The sequence below is a fragment of the Antrostomus carolinensis genome, unplaced genomic scaffold, assembly GCF_000700745.2.
Source record: "Antrostomus carolinensis isolate BGI_N321 unplaced genomic scaffold, ASM70074v2 scaffold18577, whole genome shotgun sequence".
In the NCBI taxonomy this organism is placed as follows: Eukaryota; Metazoa; Chordata; class Aves; order Caprimulgiformes; family Caprimulgidae; genus Antrostomus; species Antrostomus carolinensis.
In genome coordinates this window covers 2,401-24,704 of record NW_010329883.1, presented here as the reverse complement: position 1 = coordinate 24,704, position 22,304 = coordinate 2,401, and the positions used below count along the sequence as shown (strand labels likewise).

General features: G+C 41.9%; 2 protein-coding genes across 4 annotated transcripts in view; one reads left to right on the top strand and one right to left on the bottom strand.

Moving 5' to 3' along the window:
• Nucleotides 1-12,313, top strand: part of GNAL (G protein subunit alpha L) — a 61,167-nt gene extending 48,854 nt beyond the window's left edge. For both annotated transcript variants that reach the window (XM_010172756.2, XM_010172757.1), the window contains 6 exons: nt 306-379; nt 1,260-1,318; nt 1,519-1,639; nt 2,896-3,026; nt 5,031-5,098; nt 10,369-12,313. In XM_010172756.2, the coding sequence (XP_010171058.1) occupies nt 306-379; nt 1,260-1,318; nt 1,519-1,639; nt 2,896-3,026; nt 5,031-5,098; nt 10,369-10,515 (600 nt within the window). In that variant the 3' untranslated portion in view covers nt 10,516-12,313. The remainder of the gene's footprint in view (nt 1-305; nt 380-1,259; nt 1,319-1,518; nt 1,640-2,895; nt 3,027-5,030; nt 5,099-10,368) is intronic.
• A 1,291-nt stretch (nt 12,314-13,604) lies between these two features.
• On the bottom strand, nt 13,605-21,995 carry MPPE1 (metallophosphoesterase 1). 2 transcript variants are annotated; one of them, XM_010172753.1, is made up of 9 exons: nt 21,609-21,995; nt 20,712-20,820; nt 20,293-20,396; nt 19,625-19,705; nt 17,643-17,751; nt 16,651-16,722; nt 16,418-16,540; nt 15,489-15,629; nt 13,605-14,084 (listed from the first exon to the last, which is right to left on the bottom strand). In XM_010172753.1, exons 1-9 carry the CDS (start codon nt 21,881-21,883, stop codon nt 13,902-13,904), a joined length of 1,197 nt encoding a protein of 398 aa, XP_010171055.1. In that variant the 5' UTR covers nt 21,884-21,995; the 3' UTR covers nt 13,605-13,901. The 2 variants fall into 2 exon arrangements, with proteins under 2 accessions (XP_010171055.1, XP_010171056.1); XM_010172754.2 differs by lacking the exons at nt 13,605-14,084; nt 19,625-19,705 and having other exon boundaries at nt 14,341-15,629.
• Between the last annotated feature and the right edge of the window lie 309 nt (nt 21,996-22,304).

Genomic DNA, 22,304 nt, shown 5'->3' with positions numbered 1-22,304 from the left:
GAATTCATTATCCACATCACATACAAAATTGTATGACCATCAATAACAGGTTTCAGTGGGCAGTAAGGAGAATGTGTGTAGGGTCTCCTGCTTTCTGAGCATGCACAAAATAAATGCAGGGATGCTATTTGCATATATCCACTGTGTCAGCATGGACAAATCCAGGTTTACCAACAAGTCTGATTGAACTTGAATTAAATGGAACATTTTAAGACTTCTCATAGAAAATAATATTGCATGCTTTTAAAAACAAAATGAGGTTAGAAAAAGGCCTTGCTCATCAGTTTCTGTGTTCTCATTTCCAGGACCTATTAAGATGCAGAGTGTTGACATCAGGGATTTTTGAAACAAGATTTCAAGTAGATAAAGTAAATTTCCAGTAAGTCTATTAGTAATAATTTATGACTATCATACTAATTTTTAACAGCTTATTTCAGGTGTCTGTGCTCATGTGTGCTTGGTGTAGTAGATTTAGGGTGGGAGTTGTTTTGGGGTTTTTTTGTTTGGTTTAGTTTCTCAGCTCTTTTTCCATAGGTCCTGGTAAAATTGCTTCATACTTTGCAAAAAGAGCTGATACTAGTTATGTGTATTAGTGATGCTCTGTTGTGGGGTTGTCTGTGACTGTTTTTACTAACTGGCTCATTGGTATAGCACTGTAAACTGGTAAAATACTTTTGGGGATAAGATCTCACAGAAGTCAGTGGGTATCCTGCCACGAGTCACACTTTTTACAGTGGGACAAGGAGAGTTAAATGTCTCCGTTCTTCTGGAGGGCTGCAAGCTCTGTGTTTCTCAAAGTTTTATGCTGTGCCACTGTTGGGTTGCCTCCTCTCACTGGTTCTTGCACCAAAAGGTGGCAGCGCTGATGGGGCAGAGCTGCCCCCATGTCCTCCTCCTGATAGAAGCACACTCTCCCCACCACCCTTCAGAATATGCCGAAACCTGTCCTTGTTTATAGTACAGTATGTTCAACCTTACACATCACATGCACTTCTGTGGGCTGGAAAGGCCAACAGTTGCCTCGGAAAAGAGTGTATTTCTCATTCTGTGGGTTCAGTAGCCTTCTCCTGGCAGAGCGAGGCAGGTGCAGCTGTCTGACATGCAGAGCAGCATCAGCAGATCTCTCTCCCCTTCGGGATGCGTTTTACTACCACTGTCCTGAGGGCTGTCAGATTTTTAAAATGAACCCTCGTGCTGCATGCTTCGTATGACTTTCCTAGTGCACATAAGTGATGTAACATCCTATGGCTTTTTAACAGCATGTTTGATGTAGGTGGCCAGAGAGATGAGAGAAGAAAATGGATCCAATGCTTCAATGGTAAGTAAAAATATTTTCTCTGAGGTGAGAGCAGCTTAGTATTCATATTCACACATATTTTGTCATTAATACAGAAGTCCAGTGTTTGGTTTTTTTGGGCAGTTTGGGGGAGTAATGGCAGTGTTAGCTCAGGAGTATGTGCTGAGATAACGGAGATGTTCTTTTCTCTCTGCTTTCTCTCTCTTGTGTGCTCTGCCCAGATGTCACGGCTATAATCTTCGTTGTGGCTTGCAGCAGCTACAACATGGTAATAAGGGAAGACAATAACACAAACAGACTACGGGAATCCCTGGACCTTTTCAAAAGTATCTGGAATAACAGGTAAAACATACCTCATTTCCCACCCACCCTCCCCAGTTTAGTTCAGCTCCTTACAAAATAGGACTGGCCTTACTATATGCTCAGACTGCTTATTCAGAAGATGTCCAAGTAGAGGCAGGTCGCAGGGTGCCCTCGCAGTGCATACCCCTCCCCGGTGGGGACGGTGCATGCAGTGTTTCACCACTGCTGCCAAAATGACACAGGGCATGGAGATAGCTAAGGGCATGCTCCCTATGCCAGCTGCCACAAGGGAAGCAGGGGAGACCCCTTCCTGGTGTCACTGTGCTGCTTGGCCATGGCTGAGAGCATCCTCCAGATTACATTTCATCTCCTCCTCAAACGCAGCAGCAGGAGCAGCTAGCTGTTGGCATTGCATGTGATTGACAGCTGGCACTGCGCTTGATACCTGTGTGGGCAGCTACTCTCATAAGGCCCGTCTCTGAGAGCACACGGTTTCTCTGCCTTGAGGGATCATATTTTGGATCTAATCTAATTGTAACTGCCATTAAATTGCCATTCTACCACACTGCATGTAAACTGTAGGTACGTAACCAAATAGCAATCTGAGTGTGTTCCTAACAGAGAATAAGTAAAAATGATACACAAAATAAGGTAATGAAGAGTTTCCAGCACATAACTCTCAGGATGCTCTGCACTGAGAGGTGATGGAAGGTAGAGTGAGGAAAAATGTCAAGTGCATGTCCCAAAGGCAGATCATCAGAGTGATGGCTAGGTACTAGTTGAGGAAGAAAAGAGATTCTTTTCTTTTGATTCGTCAGATGTCATACAGGCCACCCTAAAAGACAGGATATCTGTGTGGATGAACTGTTAGTTAAGACAGAGCAGTCTGAGGGAAGGCAGCTTTACAGCCTTTTTCTCTTTACTTCAGCAAAACCAAACAAATTGGACAGTAATGTCTGATTCTGGACTGCGGTGCTTTCAGAAAAGTCATTATTTTCCCAGATTGATATCAAAAGGATAATGTAGAAAACAGTATTTGAAGACTGGTCCCTTCAGCAATGTCTACTGCAGTTTTTATAAATGTATTTACAGATCTTGTAAATATACCCACCAGCACAGGTGCAACCCAATCAAAACAATAATTTAAGTCATCTTTTTTTTTCTGCTGAAGCATGTTCCACACCCTTCGCTCTCTGTCCACGCAGGAATAGCCAGTAAATTTTCAGTTGAAGTTATAATGTTTTCTTTGATTAATGTGTTAGAGATAACACAAACATTTGGTTTGTTTTTGACAGGTGGTTACGGACCATTTCTATCATTTTGTTCTTGAATAAACAGGACATGCTGGCTGAAAAAGTCTTGGCAGGGAAATCAAAAATCGAAGATTACTTTCCTGAATACGCGCATTATACTGTACCTGAGGATGGTAAGGTTTTTCACGACACAGGGACTGGACCTGCTGGCTTAGCCCAACCACCTGTAGTTCCTCTCTCTCTGCGTGTCTCTCACAGACACACAAATTGATAAGCACACACCATTCCTTAAAGCAAACTGTTGGTCAGGTAAGGAGTGTGTTGCCTACACGTAGCTCAGAGGTGACCCAGCACAAGCAGGGTCTGAAGGGGCTCTGGCTGCCGAGGGGGCTGTGAGGGACTGGCTCCAGAGTGCCTACCTCCCCCTGTTTCCCACAGTCCAGGAAAGCAGAGCTGCCAGGCATATCTCTCCCCTGCCAGATGCTTCTGCCTAGGCCACCTGCAGTGCTGGACTTTGCTAGGGATTCATTAGACTTATTCTGTGGCCATTCTGCATCCTCCCAACACTGTAAACTTCAGCCTTTGCAAATACGACGGGAAGCCCAGCAACCCAGCAAGGAAACTTTAATGGAGGAAAACCACCTTAATAAATACAAAGAGAGCTGTGACAATGGAGCTATCAGCATGGGTTCATTTTCTTATCATTTCAAGAAGTACAATGATTCCTGCGCCACAATAACACATTGCATAAGTAAACACTGGTATTACACCAGTTTTATACCAGGCAGAGGGCTGCCCAGATATCCTGAGTCTGTGTTTAGCAGAAGTGGTAGAACTTTCACTTTCTGACCACTAACCTCTGTCTTACCCAGGTGATGCCCCTGGCATAGAGCTTGCAGCCACTGGTCAGAAAAGGCTTTCATTCTCCCCAAACATCAACAACAGCCTAGGTTATAGACGTGAAGGTAGCAGTAAGCTATTTTCACCTTTCATTCAGATCTGGAATTTCAGGAGTGTGATGCTGAGTTTCAGATGGAGAGGATAAATAAACTGTCCTAAAATCTGAGTTAACCTGGCACCAATTTTAAAATGCTGAGGGCTTTCAGAAGAAAGCTTCTGTCACCATCGTCCAAATTTCCCTCTCCCAAACATACACCACTTTTATACAGAGTTTGGGTAAATTTTCAACTTTTTTTATAGTAAGCCAGTTGTCAGAATAAAGTAGCTTTTGGTCTTTCTCAGCAAGATTTCACAGCAGATATCCAGAGTGATCCAGAATATTCACACATGAAGCAGCTCTCTATTCTTAACCTGTAGTTGTTCATTTATTCTTTAATTTCAGCTGATGTTATTTAAGAACAGCAGCGCTGAACTCTTAAGATGCTGCTGATTGTGCTGCTGCTCTGTGTTTGGCCCTAGCACTATAGATAAGAGTCAGAAATATGTTCCATATTCTGATAAATTCTTCCCTTTGCCATAGTGTGTTTATAAGCATCTGATTTGGTGTCTTAGATGAGAAGAAATCACGCTGAAGGCAAATTAATAGGTTATCTCTTCACTGTATTGTTTTTCACACTTGCAGTAACTATAGTTGTTACGTGGCCTAGATAGAGATGACCTCATCTGCTGACAAACACTATTGACCAATGAGTCTCCCACTCAACAGTAATTTAATCTAAAGCTCCTTGATGGACAGTATATCTTAAGTATTCTGCTGACTTGAGTCCTGGAAATAATGTATATATATTAAAAGATCTTTTGATGCCATTGGTTTTTTCAAGTGTAATCTTGGACTAACCATTTTTAAACCCAAATTCCTGCCAGCAGAAGCTGAAAAGCTCAGCTTCTTTTTCTAATTGTATTTTCTTATAAAAGTTAAACCCTAACTCCCACTTGTTTTAATCTATGTGAACAAACTTGTGTATGTGAGTAAGCCTCTTTATGACATTGTTGCAACAATTTCAGCGATTTTCAGGTCCCTCAAAGATGTTAAAGGCATAGAAGTTTATTTCAGATTTTACAGTTCCTTTCTATTTTAGAATTACCTATCAGGAATCTCCTGTGGATATTTAACATTTTAATTTCTGTATTGAAGGACTACTTAAATCTTTTATTATGAAAAGTAGATGACTGCTTGCTTTTCATGTTTCTGATGTCATTTATTTTTAATTGAACAGCAACACCAGATGCAGGAGAAGACCCCAAAGTCACAAGAGCCAAGTTCTTCATCCGGGATGAGTTTTTAGTGAGTAATTTTGATCTTATGTGTGATTCTATCATAGGAAATACTGGCAGATGGCACAGTTTATTTAGGGAAAACTGATGGGTTTTTGCAGAAAGCTAGAAGGAGAGGAGAATGTCTGGCAATTCCCTAATTCTGTTCAGCTGCCTATCTTGCAGAACCTTCCCCAGTGCTTGCACATTTTTATGCTCATTTTATATAAAGTCACCTGCCCTGCAGAGTGTCACACAGCAAGTAAGCGCTAGTGCGGAAACAGTCATGTGCCTGCCTGCTTGATTCTGGGTTGGGTGTGGGTGGCAGCAGCCTCACTGTCTGCACAGTGGGACAATGCCGAGCACTGTTTCCATTGCCAGTTAGTGAGAGCGTCTCTGGTTGTCTTTACCTGTAAGATGCTACTGGCTGTTGCCTTTATTGTTTATTCTCTGTATCTCTCCAGACCATGTTTAAGCAAATAGGCTTTTTTTTATCCTGTATTCCCTCAAGGGTTTTGTCAGTGGCCAGCCAGCAAGAGGAAATGAACAAAAAAGCAGATTTTATCCTTAAGTAAGATCTCTGTTGTGCCAGTTAGGAGGTTTGTCTCACACTAAGACTGGTGTCATGGCCCCGCTGAGGAATCATAAGAAAGTTTCCTTGCCTGGTCACAGTTATTTGTGCAATTAAAATTTCCTCCAAAGCTGGAGCTGAAGAAGGGTTGTCTACATTTCGCAGATACAAGCAGTTATCAAGCACACAATCACAGCCCAGCACTGCTATCAGGAGCAGAGGGCTTAATCCAGTATCACCTACAGCGTCACTCATACTGAGTCGTTCCCACAGTACAGGGCAGTAACGGGAGACCAAAACCAAAGCTCATCCATCTTGCCCTTCTGGTAGAAACTGTATGGGGCTGTTTGAGAGAACAAATTTAATCATTAGAATTAAGAATTTTAAATTCATTATGGATTTACAAGTATTGTTAGGATTTACAGCTGTTGATACAACAAGAAAGAAAGAAGCAATTAACTGTGTTCAAACTTTGGGGATTTCCATTCACCGCCTTAACCTTCCGGATTCTGAGGAAAAATGTCAGATGGCACTGTGTTAACATCAGTTACAAAAAAAACAAACAAAAAAACCACAACAAAACAATTCAAGCCAAATCTCTCTTGTGGTAATGTTGAAATGCTGTGAAGCAGGTGATGGTATCCAGTTGGAAGGAGAGTCCAAGAGAACCAAATTATGGGGAAACTAGGGTGAAGCTCCCCACCTTTATCTATTTTCATTATTAAAAAAAAACCCAAAACACATCAAGGGTGAGGTCCTTACCTGCTATGACTCACTGGCATCATAGAAGGAGGCCACCTACGAAGCGGGTAGGGAGGGGCGGAGGTGTAGGCATTGCAACCACATAAAAAACCACCGTGCAGCTCTGGAGGCCCTCTGCAGCCGCGGGTACCGGGGCCAGGAGAGGTGTTTGGGCTGGGCCAGAACCTACCAGCTGCTGGGCTGTCCCTAGGGCTCGGGCGTGGGGCTGAATCAGGGCCGAAAAAGCTTTCTCCCCTTTCCCTATGACTGCCATGGCCTGGCAGAGAGCATCTCCTCCATAAGCAGTGATGTGTCTCTCCTGGATTTGTGGTTAGTTTGTCAGCATAAAGAAGCAGAGGGACCTAATCATTTGAACAGTTGCTTTGAACTTTTGGGCTGTTTGAAATGGAAGCCTTGCAAAGAGGTGTTTCTCCTCCCATAAATGGTCTGAACAGCCTGCGTGTGCACTGAGCGACAGAGGCCATGCACTGGCCCAGCTGGGAGGGCGAGGGTGGGCAAAGGCCAAGTAGAAACAGCAACTTCTATTTTCAGGGGATCAGGCACAAGAGGCTGATATTTCAGAAAGGGGGGGACAAAGGGTCCAGGGAAAATAAGCTCAGCATGCAGACTGGGGGGGGATCTGATGGCCTTAGCCAGGTGCAAGGAAGAAAAGATGTGTATTTTCTACCTCTGGCCTCTTGGCTCTGCTTTATGCATTTCTTTCCAAGTCTCTTCACTTACGACTTTTTCCTTGTTCCGCTCTCTTGTGTTTTCAGACACAATTCAGAGAAATCTGGTTTTATTCATTTACAAGCTTTAGTGTGATCTTTATCATGGTAGCAGGTCTGGATGAGGTGTGGACATGGGTGAAACTCACCATCGTGGTGCTACACGCCTTAAAACTCAGCCTGGCTGTAGGCACTGGTACTGGCAAATTCAAAGCATGTGATTCGAAGAATTTTAGAAGGAGGTTAAATCTGAACATGTTTCCAACAGCTATTGCTACACGGTAGTGTATGAATATTAGGGGGGAAGAATACATTGGCTCCTGATTTCAGAATTGGTGCCAGGGCCTGTGGCCTGTGAGGGCTTTGGCAGCAGGCCTGGAGGCTCAGCATCGCTGGTTTTTGGTGGGGGCTGGCAGAACCTGTCTTGTCAGAAACTATCCCTCCTTCAGCTCAGGCACATTCTTTCCCTTCCCAGGCTCTTCAGAGAGTCCCTGTGCTCATGCACTCCTTGTTTAGGCTGTTCCCCAGCCCCATTTTGCTGTTTTGTCCAGAGGGCTCTTGCAGCTGCTGCTGTTTTGTTTTAACACATCCCCGGTGTATAGGTAACCCCTGTTCAAACAGTGGCATGGCCCCTCTGAATCTGGGAGGTGAAGGAGCTGCTGTTCACACACCAACTGGGCCCCCTCGAATTGTGTGTTTGGCTCCTTGCTTAAAACTGTCGTGCTGATCCCCGCAGCATAGGGACACTGGTATTAAATACTCCCGCTGGTGTCATAGGGAAGTGGATCTGGGAAACCGAAGAGTTCTTTTGTTGCTTCCCAGGGGATATTGGTTTTCCTCTCTGAACTGGTGCTACTGGTGCTACACTACTATTCTCAATGAGTTTTGAGCAGGGGTGAAAATACTGCATTTATCGTAAAATGAGAGAATGACAGAGCTGTCAGGGAACCAAAAAAAAAAAACCTGACATTTTGAAAACACGTCCTTTGACATGCTTTACATGTAACTAGGTGTCACCAGAACATTGTGGGCAGCTAACTGTCGTAGACATTAGTGGAATCAGTGCATGATAAACGCAAGTGAACACTTAGTGAAAGAACACTTCTTATTTTAGCGAAACACAAGAAAAAGATTGAAGTGTGGTCAGTAGGGTGGTGTACTCCCTCCTGCCCACATCTGGGTGGCACTGAAAGCATTTGTACGTTGTCCCTCACTGACAGCGTGTAACGTTTGGTCCTAGAAAGAGCCCATCAGAGCGGGAGCCTCATCCCCCTGTCACACCCTTACGGCACAGAACTGCTGTGTGCAGACCGTGTGGAGATGCCAGCGCGCTTGTTAACAGCGCACTGAGGCCGTGCTGCTGGAAGGGCTGAGGGCAAGTGTGGCAATAGCAGCTGGGGGCTGCACGTGCAGACATAGGTCTCAGCTGGCGCAGAGGAAAACAGCCAGAGACAGACCCCTGCGACAGGCCAGGGCTGGACGCCTCCGAGGCTTGAGTCCAATTTAAAAAAGTTTAGTAAGTGGTCTTTCCTTGCTGCAGCTGAGTGGCAGCATTATAGCACTGATATAGAACGGATCTGCAGGGGGAAAGAAAGTCAAGCAGCTATTGTATCAAAAATAGAAACACCATTGCATTTTCTTACTGTTTTCAAGTTGGTATCATCTTGAATGTCCGTGCACACCACTGTCCTTTCAGCCCTCGGGTTCCTAAGGGTCCGATTTCCCCCAGACTTCGCAAGACAACAAAGATCTCCCCAGACCCTTTTGGGAGATTTTTCAGGTAGACAAATAAAATCTACATGTTAATTGAGTTTCAGCATCTTGCCACCATTGCAGTAATTTGTAAAGCTTTTTTTTTTTTTTTCCTCATTTAATTATTGTTTAGTGTACATGCTTCAGGTATGGTTTGAACAACTTACCCATCAATTGGATACATTATTAAATCAGTATTTTTCGTGAGTGTAAGCCTTGAACTAGGTATTCAGTGTAGCTTAGTAAGAAGGTAAGTATGAAATGCCTCCTTTTTAATTAGTGTTGAATATCTAATGTTACCTAAGCTACCTGCAAAAATCTGCAATTTCTTGTTGATCTAATTATTTAAAGTACGGCTTCTAAATGGCTATAGTTTTGCGTATCTGTACCTGCAGGTATTTAAAAGTTCAATCCTACATGTAAAATAAACCACTATATTGAAAATATATAGTGTAGCCAGAGAGAGAGCCAATATAATTTGTAATAAAATTCGATCCTACATGTAAAATAAACCACTATATTGAATTATATAGTGTAGCCAGAGAGAGAGAAAACATTGTCTTTTATTATTCAGCCAATATAATTTGTAATAAAATTCAGAAAAGATTTATCAAAATTATTACCCAAGAACTGACCTCCTGCTTTCATGACATTCCATATTTATTCTTCAAGATAATAATCTAGAAAGGATTTATATTTATCAGTCCTGTAGTAATACACAACAAAATTAAGAATTTTTTTTATGTATTTTTTTAAGATCCTAGGGGATTTTAACAAGATAACCACAGCTGAAGTGATGCTGGAGCTTCACTTAAGTTAGCAACCTAAAAAGTTGTGCAGTAGCTTTGCAAAAATTTAATTCTGTGTGGTCTGATATTTACTGGATTTGTGCATGTTTTATTATTCTGTGGGAACCCATCCACTCTGGTGGTAATCCCACCATGTTCTGGTCTCAGTAATGATACCAAGTCCTCAGTTGGCTTAACAGGTGCACTAAAAGTAAAGGTAACTTCAGGGGCCTTCAGCTTCAAGCAGCAGAAGCAGTAGGGTGCTGTTCTCTGCTGCTGCTACCTTCAGAGCTGGGAGGTTTTCAGTTTTGTGTTGCTGATTTAAAGCAAGAGTTCAAAAATTTGCCACGTGATGGCACCAAAAAGAGGGGAAGGGGGGGATCCTGGGACAGCTGGGTGTCACTGACCGCAGTGCTGTCAGCAGCACAGCTTAGCTGCGCAGTGATGTGCAGATGATAATAGCTTGTGCATCAGTGGCTCTTACAAAGTAGCCACATACTGACCCCGTAACATTAGCCGTAACTTGATCTTTGTTTCACATTAACTTGATCATGTTACTCATGTTGGACCAGATCACAGACCTTCCGTTGTTTTATTTTTAATCATTTCTATACAAAATTTGCCAGGTTTCTTGGTACTCCGTGTGTCCATAGGTCCCTGAGATGTGAAAATTCTCGTGACACAGCGCCTGACCCTTTTTTTTTCCTCACTGTTTCCACAGAGGATAAGTACGGCGAGTGGCGACGGCAGGCATTATTGTTACCCACACTTTACCTGTGCAGTGGACACAGAAAATATCCGCAGAGTGTTCAACGACTGTCGAGACATCATTCAAAGGATGCATCTCCGCCAGTACGAACTCTTGTGAGGGGAATCACCGTGGAACCTGTGGTTTTAAAATTCTTTGCTCCTTACTCTTTCTCTTGATACTACCCCACACAGGGTGGAAGAATATACTATAGAAAAGTCAGTCTCTTCACTTTGTTTACTTTAATTATTTAACCTTAAAGCTGATTTGAAGCAAGTTTGGGTTGGTTTTCCTTCATGCTTTTTGGGACTATTTTTGTGCTTTATTTTGACATGCCACTTCTTCATCATTCCACTAAGCCCTTTGGCTACCTCTGTTCCCTTAGGTTTTGTTTTTTTAAACTGAAGGCGACCTGCTAAATTTTTTCCAGCAGGTTAACATCAGTTCAAACTGGTATGTCAGCTGGATGACACTAAAGTCATACCTATCCCTCTGTGTGGGTTTCCTTTTTAACATGACATTGAAGAGTACTTGATGGGTGAAAAAAAGATTAATGCACTTTGTATCAGGTTATTAAATACTGTTGAGGAAGTAGACACACAATGTAGCAGCACCACAATATTTATTACTCTGTCACAGTTTTTAGCATTTCTGAGTTGCAGGTCAACTGATAAAGTGACCTCCTCTTTTAAGCCGTTATTGGCACAGGAAGTAGAGTAGATAATGAGAGGAACAGTGAAGACAAAGCAATTTTTCTGGGGTTTTGGAGCTCAGTGTCTCTGCACACCTCAGGCATTTGAATTACAGCTACTTTTCAGCCTGTTGCTCCTAGGCAGAAAATTTACCACCCTCACTTACGTTGTTTGTGCTGTCCACAAATGATCCTTTTAGTTCAGATCATTCTTGGACAACGAGTCCTCTCCCTATATATATTTTTTTGTTTTACTGCTGGTTTATTATATTGTACAGACTGTAAAATGTAATATTATTTTGTACAACTTTATTGAAGAAAAATACTTGTAGAAGATCTTTGTGCCTTGATTATGGCTGTACCTGTAAAATGAGCTAAGATGTAAGTATGTTTTTGATTGCGCTGTACAGCTTGATGTCAACCTTACCTGCAGCAGTGACTGGAGGTAAGAACTTTATCTGTAGAGTTTAGGGGTTTTTTTCTGGTTTATATAAAAATGCTCTTTAGTATAAAAATTATAAATTATGCAAATTAACCACTTACCTTTCCAAGTAAGGTATTACAGTCACCGGATGTTGCAGCAAACATGCCTTTCTCTTTTGAAGTCTCAGCTTTAAAACATTGGAATTTATTCAAGTGTCCAAATTGCAACCTGGTGTTGTTTTAATGGGAACCAAGGATTTTTATTTTTTTCCTTTATATTTAGAAAATATGTTTGGTAATTCTTTGGTCATTCATCAAACTTCACAATTGCACAGACCGATTGTGAATGTGTAAAGCACCATTATATAGAGCTCTTCAATCTTTGTACCAACAGCGGCTTTCATTGTGCAAGTAAATAGCGAGAAAGAAGAAAAAAAAGAAAAAAAAGGTGTATAAACCCTTGTGTCTGGCCTAAGAGAATTACAAGATGACATTTTTATTTCTCTTTTAATAAAGAGACACATTAGAAAATTGTTTTATTTTAAATATTGTAGAATCAAAATGTGTGAATATTTCTCAAACTTGAATAATTTATGCAAATGACATTCTCAAAACAAGTTGTGGTACAGTACAATATATAAAAAGCAAGAATTGCTGTAGCAATAAGGCATGTCCTTTTTAGTAACTATAACACTGCTTTATATTTTATACATAGGTGTTTTATGTCTGTGACTATATACTTTTCCTGTGTCCAAGATAACCTGTACAAATGTCTAAAATTACAGTTGCAATAACAGAAACCTAGAGAAGTGTTAGACTATATTACTTTACAGGGTGGTTTACCACACTTTGGACTATTCCTCCCCACTTAAATTTAGGGAGAGATTAAGACCTAACACATTCCCCACGTTGGCATATAAATCAGCAGGTTTGATTAACTTTTTACTGTAAGCTTCGTTATTAGTTATCAACCCCAATCAGTCATCTTTTTAAATTCAGACTACAGACAAATTGAGAACTTGTTTCTATTTGATGATAACAACAGTCCAATTTTAGATACTATGGCCTATGGCATGGATATGACCATTTCCTCTTCCCAGAAACATGTCTACTTTGATATCTCTATGTTCAGTTTAGTCACCAGATATGTCCCAGAAAGCGAAAGGCTGGGTGGAATAAGCTAACAGTAACAAAAGATGGTCTTTTCTATCAAACAACCCCCAGCCCGGGAGCTCAGGTTCAAGCTCCCAGCCTCTGCAGAAATGTCAGCAGGCAAACTGGTCCTGGTGTGAAATAGCCCCTCTGGTTTTTGTGGGGCGGGTGGGGAGAGCAGTAGGTTTGTCACCTCTTCCCTCATGCACAGCACACGAAGACGCTGAGCTCAGATTTTACATTCTCTGTGCTGCCACCCAGGCAGGGGCCTGTGGCTGGCAGCCCCGGCCTCCCCGTGGAAGAGCTACTGCTGTTCAAAATGTGACTCTACAGTAAGTTCACAGAATTTGGCAGCCCCGCAGGAATCTAAAATAACGCCCATTCCTGGCCCTGCCTGTGCACAGCCTGAGGGCCGAGGCATAGGGTAATGTTACTGCAGCTGTATTTGACCTTCCTTCTTGCAGAAGGTTGGCAACGGGAGGGCCCCTCACCACACAGATCTCTGGGATGCAATAGGGCCCTCTTTTCTTTTTTTTTTTTCAGCTGACCATAGCACATCTTTTTAAAAATAGCAGCTTGAGGTGTCACCCTAATTTTTCTTTAAGCAGGTTTCAAGTGTGTATCAGCTAACTGGATCCACGAGCTTCTTCCCATTCTTCTCTGGTAAACAATAGCTGCAAATTGTAGCCAGCTAACAATTTAGTGCATCAGGAACTGGAAGATTTCATGTCCCAAACCAGAGTCCCTTACCTAGGACAGCCTAAAAAGTTACGGAAATCCACATCTCTCAGTGCTGACATGCCTAGTTTCTGCCTGACCCTACCAAACAGAAGTATGACATTCGAAGGGCCACGCAGCAATAAAACAGAGAAACGTTTCCAGTTTGCAGGTGAGCCTCCACCAGGGTAAGACACTAGTGCAGATAAGTGATGAGGCTATAGGATTTACATAATGTACAGTTACACTTTTAATATACATATTTGATACAAAAATTATAGCAGGAAAAGGACTCATTTGATTGTAGAATACAGTATTTTTGTACAGCATGAAACGTTCATTTCAGTTAATTATTTATCCTGTAGTAGTCATATCAGCTGTATAGGACTTCTATGGTATGTGTAAATGCAACCTGCCTTCAGACTAGCAATCAAATTAGGTCATTTGCTGGCATGAATATAGTCTGATGTTTGACTGTTCTCAGCTTTGGTATTTCAGTGACTGAATGCAGATGTCTGGCTCTTCATACTGCTTTATGCTTACTGATTAAATGCTGAGCAAAATAAAATGGTGGAGTGAGAAGCTGAAAATGAGCTAGTATCAGGATTACAAGCAGAGCACCTGCTGCACAGTATATAGTAAAGACTCTGCTCTCATACGGAAGGAGGCATTTTTGGAGGGAGAAGTCAGCTGGTGTTATGCTGCCCTGGAAAAGAAACGAAGACTGTCACTTTACAGTGGGTTCTGAATCAGGAGTAAACACCATGCCTGTCAGTTCTGCAATTTCTAAATTCTGTGTTGGGTGGCAAGGGTTGGGGCCACTTTCCTAGTACCAGTGCCTTCCCCAGGGGGCTGAAGAGTCCGTACCTTGCGGTGCGGGGCACTAACTGGAATATTCACCGGGCCAACGTGAGCCCAGAGGCCAATCTTCCCTATATTCCATCTAGCGTAAATAGAGAGCTGGGCTCCTCATCTGATCTGCCTTCAAGAGAAGCCTAACTTTAGCTCCTGTAAATCCACCGGGAAGGAGCCTTCCCAGGCTAAAGTTAGGTTTTGTGAATGTGCCCCTTCCTCCCCACAAGCCCTCCTCCTACCCAGTACCTGCTGCAAAAAACACATTGGCTAATCCAGATTCCGAACAACAAAGAACTTGATTGCGTTTTGGCTTGACTTTGCAGTTCAGATTAAAGTTTACAACGGACTGAGGCCAAGTTAAAACAGTAGTGAAGATGATGCAACTTTAATTAGCCAACCTCTTGTTCTTGCAGTGAAGATGCACTGCCTGGCATGTGCACAGAGCGTGTGTAGTTTGAAGGCAGCTACTCTCAGGAATATGGAATAAACAGAACTACTTTCAACAAGAACTATTAACAGTTGCATAAAATGAATTTTCAAGTTCGGGGTTATCTGTGTATTAAGCAGCTTAAACTCAACAGCAGTAAAAACCCATGAAAGATTTGTCCCCTTCCAAGTCACAGACTATGTAAACAGACTGTAGGTTTTGCTTCTTACTCCAGGTTTCTAGGAGTTCTGTTTTATTTTTGAACTGGGGAACTAACTGATTTACCTCTACGGATGTACTGAGCACTGGAACTGCCTGCAAGAGCATAACCAACGCACTGTGTGAAACGTGAGTTGGAAATGCGGGGGCAGCCTCTTGGCACGTGACAAACATTTTCACTGTGTGACGCGGTTAATGCACAAGTTTGAAAACCGTGATCACCATGCAAAGAGTTTGAGGTGGATACGGTCTTGTTTTCATAGCTGGTAAATCAACCAAGCCAAACTAGTCTTTCTACTGTTCAGTGCACAATACTGATTATTTTTACAAGTCAGTAGTTTACAACACACCCTCTTTATAAGAAAATGTTAGATGCTTGTACCCAGATACTAATTAGACCTTTAACAGCACTGCTTTGTACCACACAGAACATGTGGCTCCCACAGATGTACTTTATAAAGTGGATGCAGTGTACTGAGTGGGTTGGGTGGGTAGGCAATTTTTTTATTTTTGTTTTTACAGGTAGAATCAGTTTTAAAATATAGCTGACTGCCATGTTGATTTATTTATGAAAGTTATCTGACAAAAATAAAAAAAATTTAAACTCACCATGATGAAACTAGGATTGTTTCTATTCCTCCAACTGAATGATGGGACACTGATTTCTGGAATTTTCCCCGCATGCAGCACTTCACAAGCACTATGTGTATGTCCACTGAGAATCAAACGGGGATGAAACCACCATATCAGCTAGAATACAACAGGGTAAAGCACAAAAATTACGTCATAACTAAGAAGAAATTGAGCTTAAGACCTTTTTTTTCTTCTGACAGAATGAAGTTACGAGAATTCTAGTACTCTCACAGAGTGTTTTGTGTAAAGTTCTGTTTTCCAGGAAGATGTGTTGCTATTGTAATAGTAAGCATACCCATTTGACCCTCATCTCAAAAACTGGAACTTATTTTGGCCGTGCATATGAGACGAACAAAGGCAATAGCATTCTGTTGACATCACAAATAGAAAAACCTTGGGTTTAGTAGACCAGTGCTGTTTTCTTCTCTAAGGGAGAATCTTGTACTGCCAATCTTGAGTGGAGACATTTATGCAGAAGGAAACAAATACTGACCATTAGATTTTCTGGGAATATTTTCTTGTAGTTACTAATTCGGCAGAAGCAGTGCTTTCAAAGTGGTGGAAACAGTTGGCTTTCTACTGGGTTTTTCAGTAATCTACACTGTACCAAGTGCTAAATGGGAGGTGACAAGACTGCAGTAGACTGAAGAGCACCAGGACTTATGGCCTGTACCTGGGAAGCCCAGCAGAATCGAGGCCATGATTGCAGTGATCCTCGGGGGAGCAGCTCAGACAAGCAGCCTCTCAAAGGCCTCATTAAAGCGGGAACAGCTGTGGCCTGTTTGTCTCAGCTAACATCCTTTACAACATTTTTTAATCTATATATATGCACACGCACACACACACACATATTTGTGTCCCCCTCCTGCCCACCTGCTGATACTAAAGTTCCTAATATAGCAAACCTTTTGTGATGCTTCTTGGGACAGTACGTCATACTTTTCTTTAAATGGGATGTTCTTCTCCTCTGGAGGAGCAGAATCTTCTCCACTGCACTCAGCATCACTTTTCCGGTACAGAGGGTAATGCTGGGAGACAGCAAAGCAAGTATCTGTTGATACCAACCCAGCCTTTCTGGAACAGTCATAAATACACTAAAAACATGTCAACATGTTGCCTCACCCTACCTCTAACACACCTGTAAAAGGATGGGTTCTGAAGCTGGAAGCTTTTCCACATCACTGCACCCTTTGTTGGAATGATTCGGTTTCTGTGAATAAAATCAATCCACACGTTTTGTATGGTACACATGAGGCTGGGGAAGGGGGTTAAGCAGCTAGGTTTTGAGAGGGGTTTTTTTTTTGGGGGGGGGGGGGGGGGGTTTAGGGGTTTTTTGGTGAAAAGCAGTATCAGCTCAGAGTACAGTGTTTAAATACAGTCCACTGTATAAACTTTTAAGAGCCTCTGCCATGGATGGAAGGGGTGGTGCTTTAATTCCCTTTTCCATATACACTGTAAATACAGTTGCAATCTTTCCGAATGCAGAAAACAACAGCAGAATCTCACTGCACAAACAAGGCAAAAGAGATTTAGGGCAGCCCGAGAGAGAGCAGTTAGAGTCTAGCAGTCTTTCCACTGGGAGCTGGTTTCCTGATTGACTGCCAGCCCAGTCAGTCATGCTGCCTACTGTGCATCCAGTCAGCCTATGAAAAAGGGAAGAGGAATGAAATACAAGAAGCAATTGGATTTGATATAAAATACTACAATTAAAACATTACTAGGCTATCAAGACAGGATTCAATTAGAATCAGAAAACTGAAGGAATAGGCTTGAAGGATATAAAACAGAACAAATATGCATAAATAAAAATACAGGGATTATGATGTCTCTGAAGTCAAAGGGAAGGTTACAGAACTTGTGCCATTCCTTAGAACAGAGGAAATGACACTGTGTGCTGGCAGCACTGACAAGGAAGTAGACGGCATTAACGCAGAGCAACGCAGTTAATAGTGAAGCAAAAATGGTAAGAGGCAAATGAGAAGAAAGATTTACTAACAAGTTGCAATCTGAATTGGAAGCAGATTTTTTTCAGGAGAGTCTGAGTTACTTCCTGACTGTTGCTGCAGTATGAGTATTCCCATTGCAGCAGCCGAGCTGCTGGCTCTCAGCAGACCTTCGATAAAGCCTCACCTGCTGGGAACAGTTCAGTTTGTGGGAAAGCGCCACAAGCTTTGCCTCTGAGGTACGGCAGACAGCACAGCCATCGCCCTCCATGGCCACGCTGTTCACTATGACAAAGCTGGAAAATACAAGGGAATGGGCAAAGAAGAGGGAAGTGGGGAGGACAGGGAGGCATTTGCTATTCATGCACCTGTGGGATAAACTATTTTATAAAATGCAAGTGTTCCAGAGTTGGGCACCGCTCAACAAAACAGCAGAACGTAACAGCTTCTGACATCACGTGCCATGAATCCTCTTCTGAGTATCCGCACTGTAGCCACTTCTCTACCTGGTAGGCTGCCTTCTAAGCAGCTGTTACTTAGGCTGCACAATAAACTCTACGCTGTGATTCATGTTCACACGTCAAGATTTCTTTTTGTATTATAGCAGATACTTAAGTGCGACTACTGGAATGTTAGAAGCCCATTAAGCTGAATTCTAAGAGACAGGAGAACTTGCTTCTCTCCCCACACACATTTTAGACCTCAGAGACATAATTTTAGATATTTGATTGATTTCTTCAGAACAACTGAAAAGCGAAGCAGCACTGGCTGGCATTTGGCTGGCAACCCTGAACAAACTTAGTTTCATACTTTGTGGTCTCACACAGAAAACAGGATTTTATTTGTAATAGAGAAACATTTCCCTGTAGCTTTCAAATCAGCTCTGAACTTCTGCCACAAGGTTCATACCTATTTAGTCATTCAGGACTCAAGAGGTACATCCCCAGTTCGATTCAGTATGTTTTACAGACATGCATAAGCTGAATGCCTCCACTTGAGAGATACTGGTCAAAACAAACTCTTTTATCAAATTAAGCTGCTTGTATACCATAGATTTGTTATAAAATAGTTTATCTGGGAACACTTCATTAATAATGCAGCTCATTTTAGTTAATTAATATGATACTAAGCATACAATCTGCAACTGCATGTAAGAATCCTGCTATGCTGTTTTACCAAAGGGGACATGGAGATAGTCCTTAATAACTATTTTTTAAAACAGATGAAATACATATCTAGAGGATCCCACCTCTGCATGATAAACAATAGCATTATACTGAGCATTCATGAAGCTGATAATCTTCCTCAAAAAGACACACCATTTCTAGGCCTGTTCAGAATATTTTTAATGTTTGCTTAATTAAGGGAACCAGTGTAAACCTGTAGGGTTTGAATTTTACATTTGCCTGAGTGATTATAACCTGATGACATCCATGCCAAATGCAGAGTGGCAGTGGGTCTTCCCTTTGTATATCTGAGGTTTGAAGACAAATGCCTTTCCACAAACTCACTATTGCTTTCCCTCATCAGGTTCCTGCATGGTACCTTAAAGTAACAAAAGGGCAGACAGCAGACAACTGCAGCCACAGACACACAAGTGTGAGAACAAGCTCTGCAACAAGGTCTGCTGTAAACCCAAACCAGCTTGTGCATTATTACCCCACCCTGTGGAAAAATTGTGGACAAGCAACTGCTTTGTTCCCAAACTCCTCAAACAAGAGTTAAGTTCTGCAGACTAAAGAAGTTATTAAAATTAATGAAACTCTTAACTTGTAAGCACAGAGGGGGGTTTGTTTGTGTTTCTTTACTGAATCCTATTCTCTGTTATGTTTGCAGCCATGGGTCATTACCAGCTGCAGGGAAGTAAAAAGGCAAACCAGAGAATTGGATTCTGACTCCACAGTACTTTTCCATTTAAAAGGAAATTGTACTAGCTCAAAGTACAGCTTCCACTCCATATCAAACTACAGGTTTGTGCAAAGTGTTTGATGTTTAACATATCACAGGCTAGGTACAAAGTTTAGAAAAAAAAAAAAAAAGGCTCTAAGTGAAGCATCCCCGTACTAATTCATTAGAAATTCCACTTACAGTTCTCAGTTTTCACCACTCAGGCCTGCTAGCTCAGTAACCACTACTCTAAACATTGAAAAAAGAATTAAACATACTCACTTTATTCCTTTTCGAGTTATCAGCTTTCCTGAAGTAAAGTTGAAAACCTTTTCAAATCGGTTTATCTTGTAAGTAGTCATTCTGTGTCACAGAGCAGAAATACAACTGAGGTAAGAAACTGGCATTGTAAATCATTGGACAGAGTTGCTTCACAGTTTCTAGACCATTCGTGCAGCTTGCTGCTCCGTCACCTAGATCACATATTCACCCAGCTAACTCAGGAGGATGCCCTGACACCCACAGTGTACTCTGTCCCAGCCACAGCAGTGCAAGCACAGCCATCCTCCAGAAGCACAGTAGAGTGAGGGCACTTACACTCTTCTATGCGGAGATGATGGGAAAGGGAACGTGCTCAGACAAGAGGCCCAACACGAGGAAAAGCAGCTTCAGGACTTCTCTGCCAGTGCAGAAAGACCAGCTCTGAACAACTTCACATAGAAGCACAAAAGTAGCCTGAAAACTGTTCCAAAATGTATTCCTAGGGTGCACTGGGCACAGATGGATACCTTGTAAGATCTTGCTCTAAATTACAATCCCTCTAATTTGGTTATGATCAAAACTTTCTGCATAAACCCACAAGAGGTCACTCAGACACCAAAGCAGTTACTGTATGCATGAGGATGTTTCATTCTCGGCACCTGCGCACTCCTTTCACTGACAAGACTTACTCATAATGAAATCCAATGTCATGATTCCCAGCGATAACCACGAGCTCAGTAGAAAGCGGATACCTAAACATTTTCCGAAATCTCCTGACATCCTCTGCCCACGCCTACATGAAAAAAACAAATGGAGAAATTAATGCTGTTCAACAGTATCAAGGGGGACCACTAGCACCTAATACAGAAGCACACACTCCTGAGATGTTTACATTTCGTAAGTTTTATAGGAAGAGGAAAAGTGCCAAGATACTACCAAAATATAAGGAGAATCACAACATTTCAACTCATAACACTAGAAATTCTACCAGTAGGACAACTATAGTAATACTAAATAAAGCCTTGCATACCTAGTCTGCTTTCTTCTGCCATCCATTTCCTTCAAGAAATCCTCATTTTTTGAAATAAGAGAGCTGTTGAAGTCATACCTGAGGTGAGCTCCATTTTCCTTCATCAAAGACATCTCCCAGAATAAAAACAATATCTGGCTGCAGTAACCATAAGGCAGTTTGGAAAGATCTCTCCATTTGCCATTCCCTGAAAGGAAAATACATACCCAGTCATCACTGCCTAATTTCTGAATCCTCAGCTCTGAATACGCAAACACAGCCTGGCAGGAACGGGAAGATGGCTCCTACACACTGAAAGTGTAACATGAAATTCCAATTATATACTTATAAATCAGGTTTAAGGACAGTAGGTGCATCTTACCTGGCTGATAATTCCACCACAATACAATCACGACCAACTCATGCAAGAAGTAACACCAGTCTGTTTGTTTTTATTCATTACCATTCCATTACACAGCAATTAATTGGAACAGTGAATTCTTGCACATGTTTTTATGCTGTTGTTTCTGCAGCAGAAGTCTATAATGTTTGTATCACGGTAGAATTAGTACTCTCTTTCAGCATTCTACTTTTTTTTTTAACAGGAAGAGCATGGCTTTCTAGGCATAGGATTGGTTATCTTTGCCTTTAAATGTGATTTTGCCATCAGTTCTTCTACTACAGAGACAAACGGCTCATTTTTAAGGCATTCTATAAAATAGTTACACACTGGAAAAGACTGTCTGACCCAGCGAAAACGCTCAGGCAACTGCACCCACATACCACCCCAACACTGGAGACTGCCCTGCCTCACTGAGTCCCATTCACTAACCTTTCAACACTGGTTTATTATCCAGTGCTGATCCAGATAGGCAAGTGAGAGGCAGCACGCACGCTTCTGACAAGTACCACAACATTGGTTTTAAACATCTGTTCCATCAGCTACTACTAAGAACTAAAACCAGGACAGAGACTATTCAAAAAAATAATTATTACCTTCTTAGTTTATCCAGCCAATGTCCTTTGATTTCACCAAGTAGGTGAGTATCAGCTAAAATTATGGCCTTTAGGACTGAAGTTGAAGTCTCTTTTTCACCCTTGTGAGCTCCACCTTTCACTTCTGGCCATCGACATTGAAAAATTACCACATAATAAATTAAAAATTCACAGAATATTAACACTGAGCTGACAAAGCACACGAGTTTCAGCAGTAAACAGAGTCTCTTCTTCAAAGGAAGACTCTTCACAGTGGTCAAGCTAGAACTCAGCATCGCAGTACCAACAGAAGTCTCTTTCCCACTGGCTCAGTTCTCCTCTCTCAGATGGAAGCAGAAGGGGCTGGTCAGAGGACCACAGTGAGTTTTCTATCAGTACAAAATCCCTGCAGAGAAAAAAAAATTAAAATATTCATTTATACAGCATTCCCTGTGAAAAGCTACCATGTAAGGCTTACAGCGTTAATTTCTTGTCACCCTGAAAGATTTGGAAATATGTAATTGACCTAAAAAGGAAATGTGGTCCTTTCCTTCAGATGCACTTGCGTATCCCACACAGACAGCCACGCTGCGGAGCCGAGAACGGTACTCTCTCCTACCAGGACCAAGGCAACAAGTTTAAAGCTAGCTGGGACCTTGCTGCATGATGATTTTATTTCTTTTTTTTTAACTATACTTTGAAAAAACTCTGAATAGG

What these genes read in the sequence shown, in the direction of transcription:
- MPPE1 (XM_010172753.1), bottom strand. Translation starts at nt 21,883, where the DNA reads ATGCTGAGTTCTAGCTTGACCACTGTGAAGAGTCTTCCTTTGAAGAAG. An exon ending in AACTGAACTGTTCCCAGCAG is followed by an intron (nt 16,723 to 17,642) that starts GTGAGGCTTTAT and finishes TTTTATTCACAG; the next exon opens with AAACCGAATCATTCCAACAA. An exon ending in CCCAAGAAGCATCACAAAAG is followed by an intron (nt 15,630 to 16,417) that starts GTTTGCTATATT and finishes GTTGTATTCTAG; the next exon opens with CTGATATGGTGGTTTCATCC.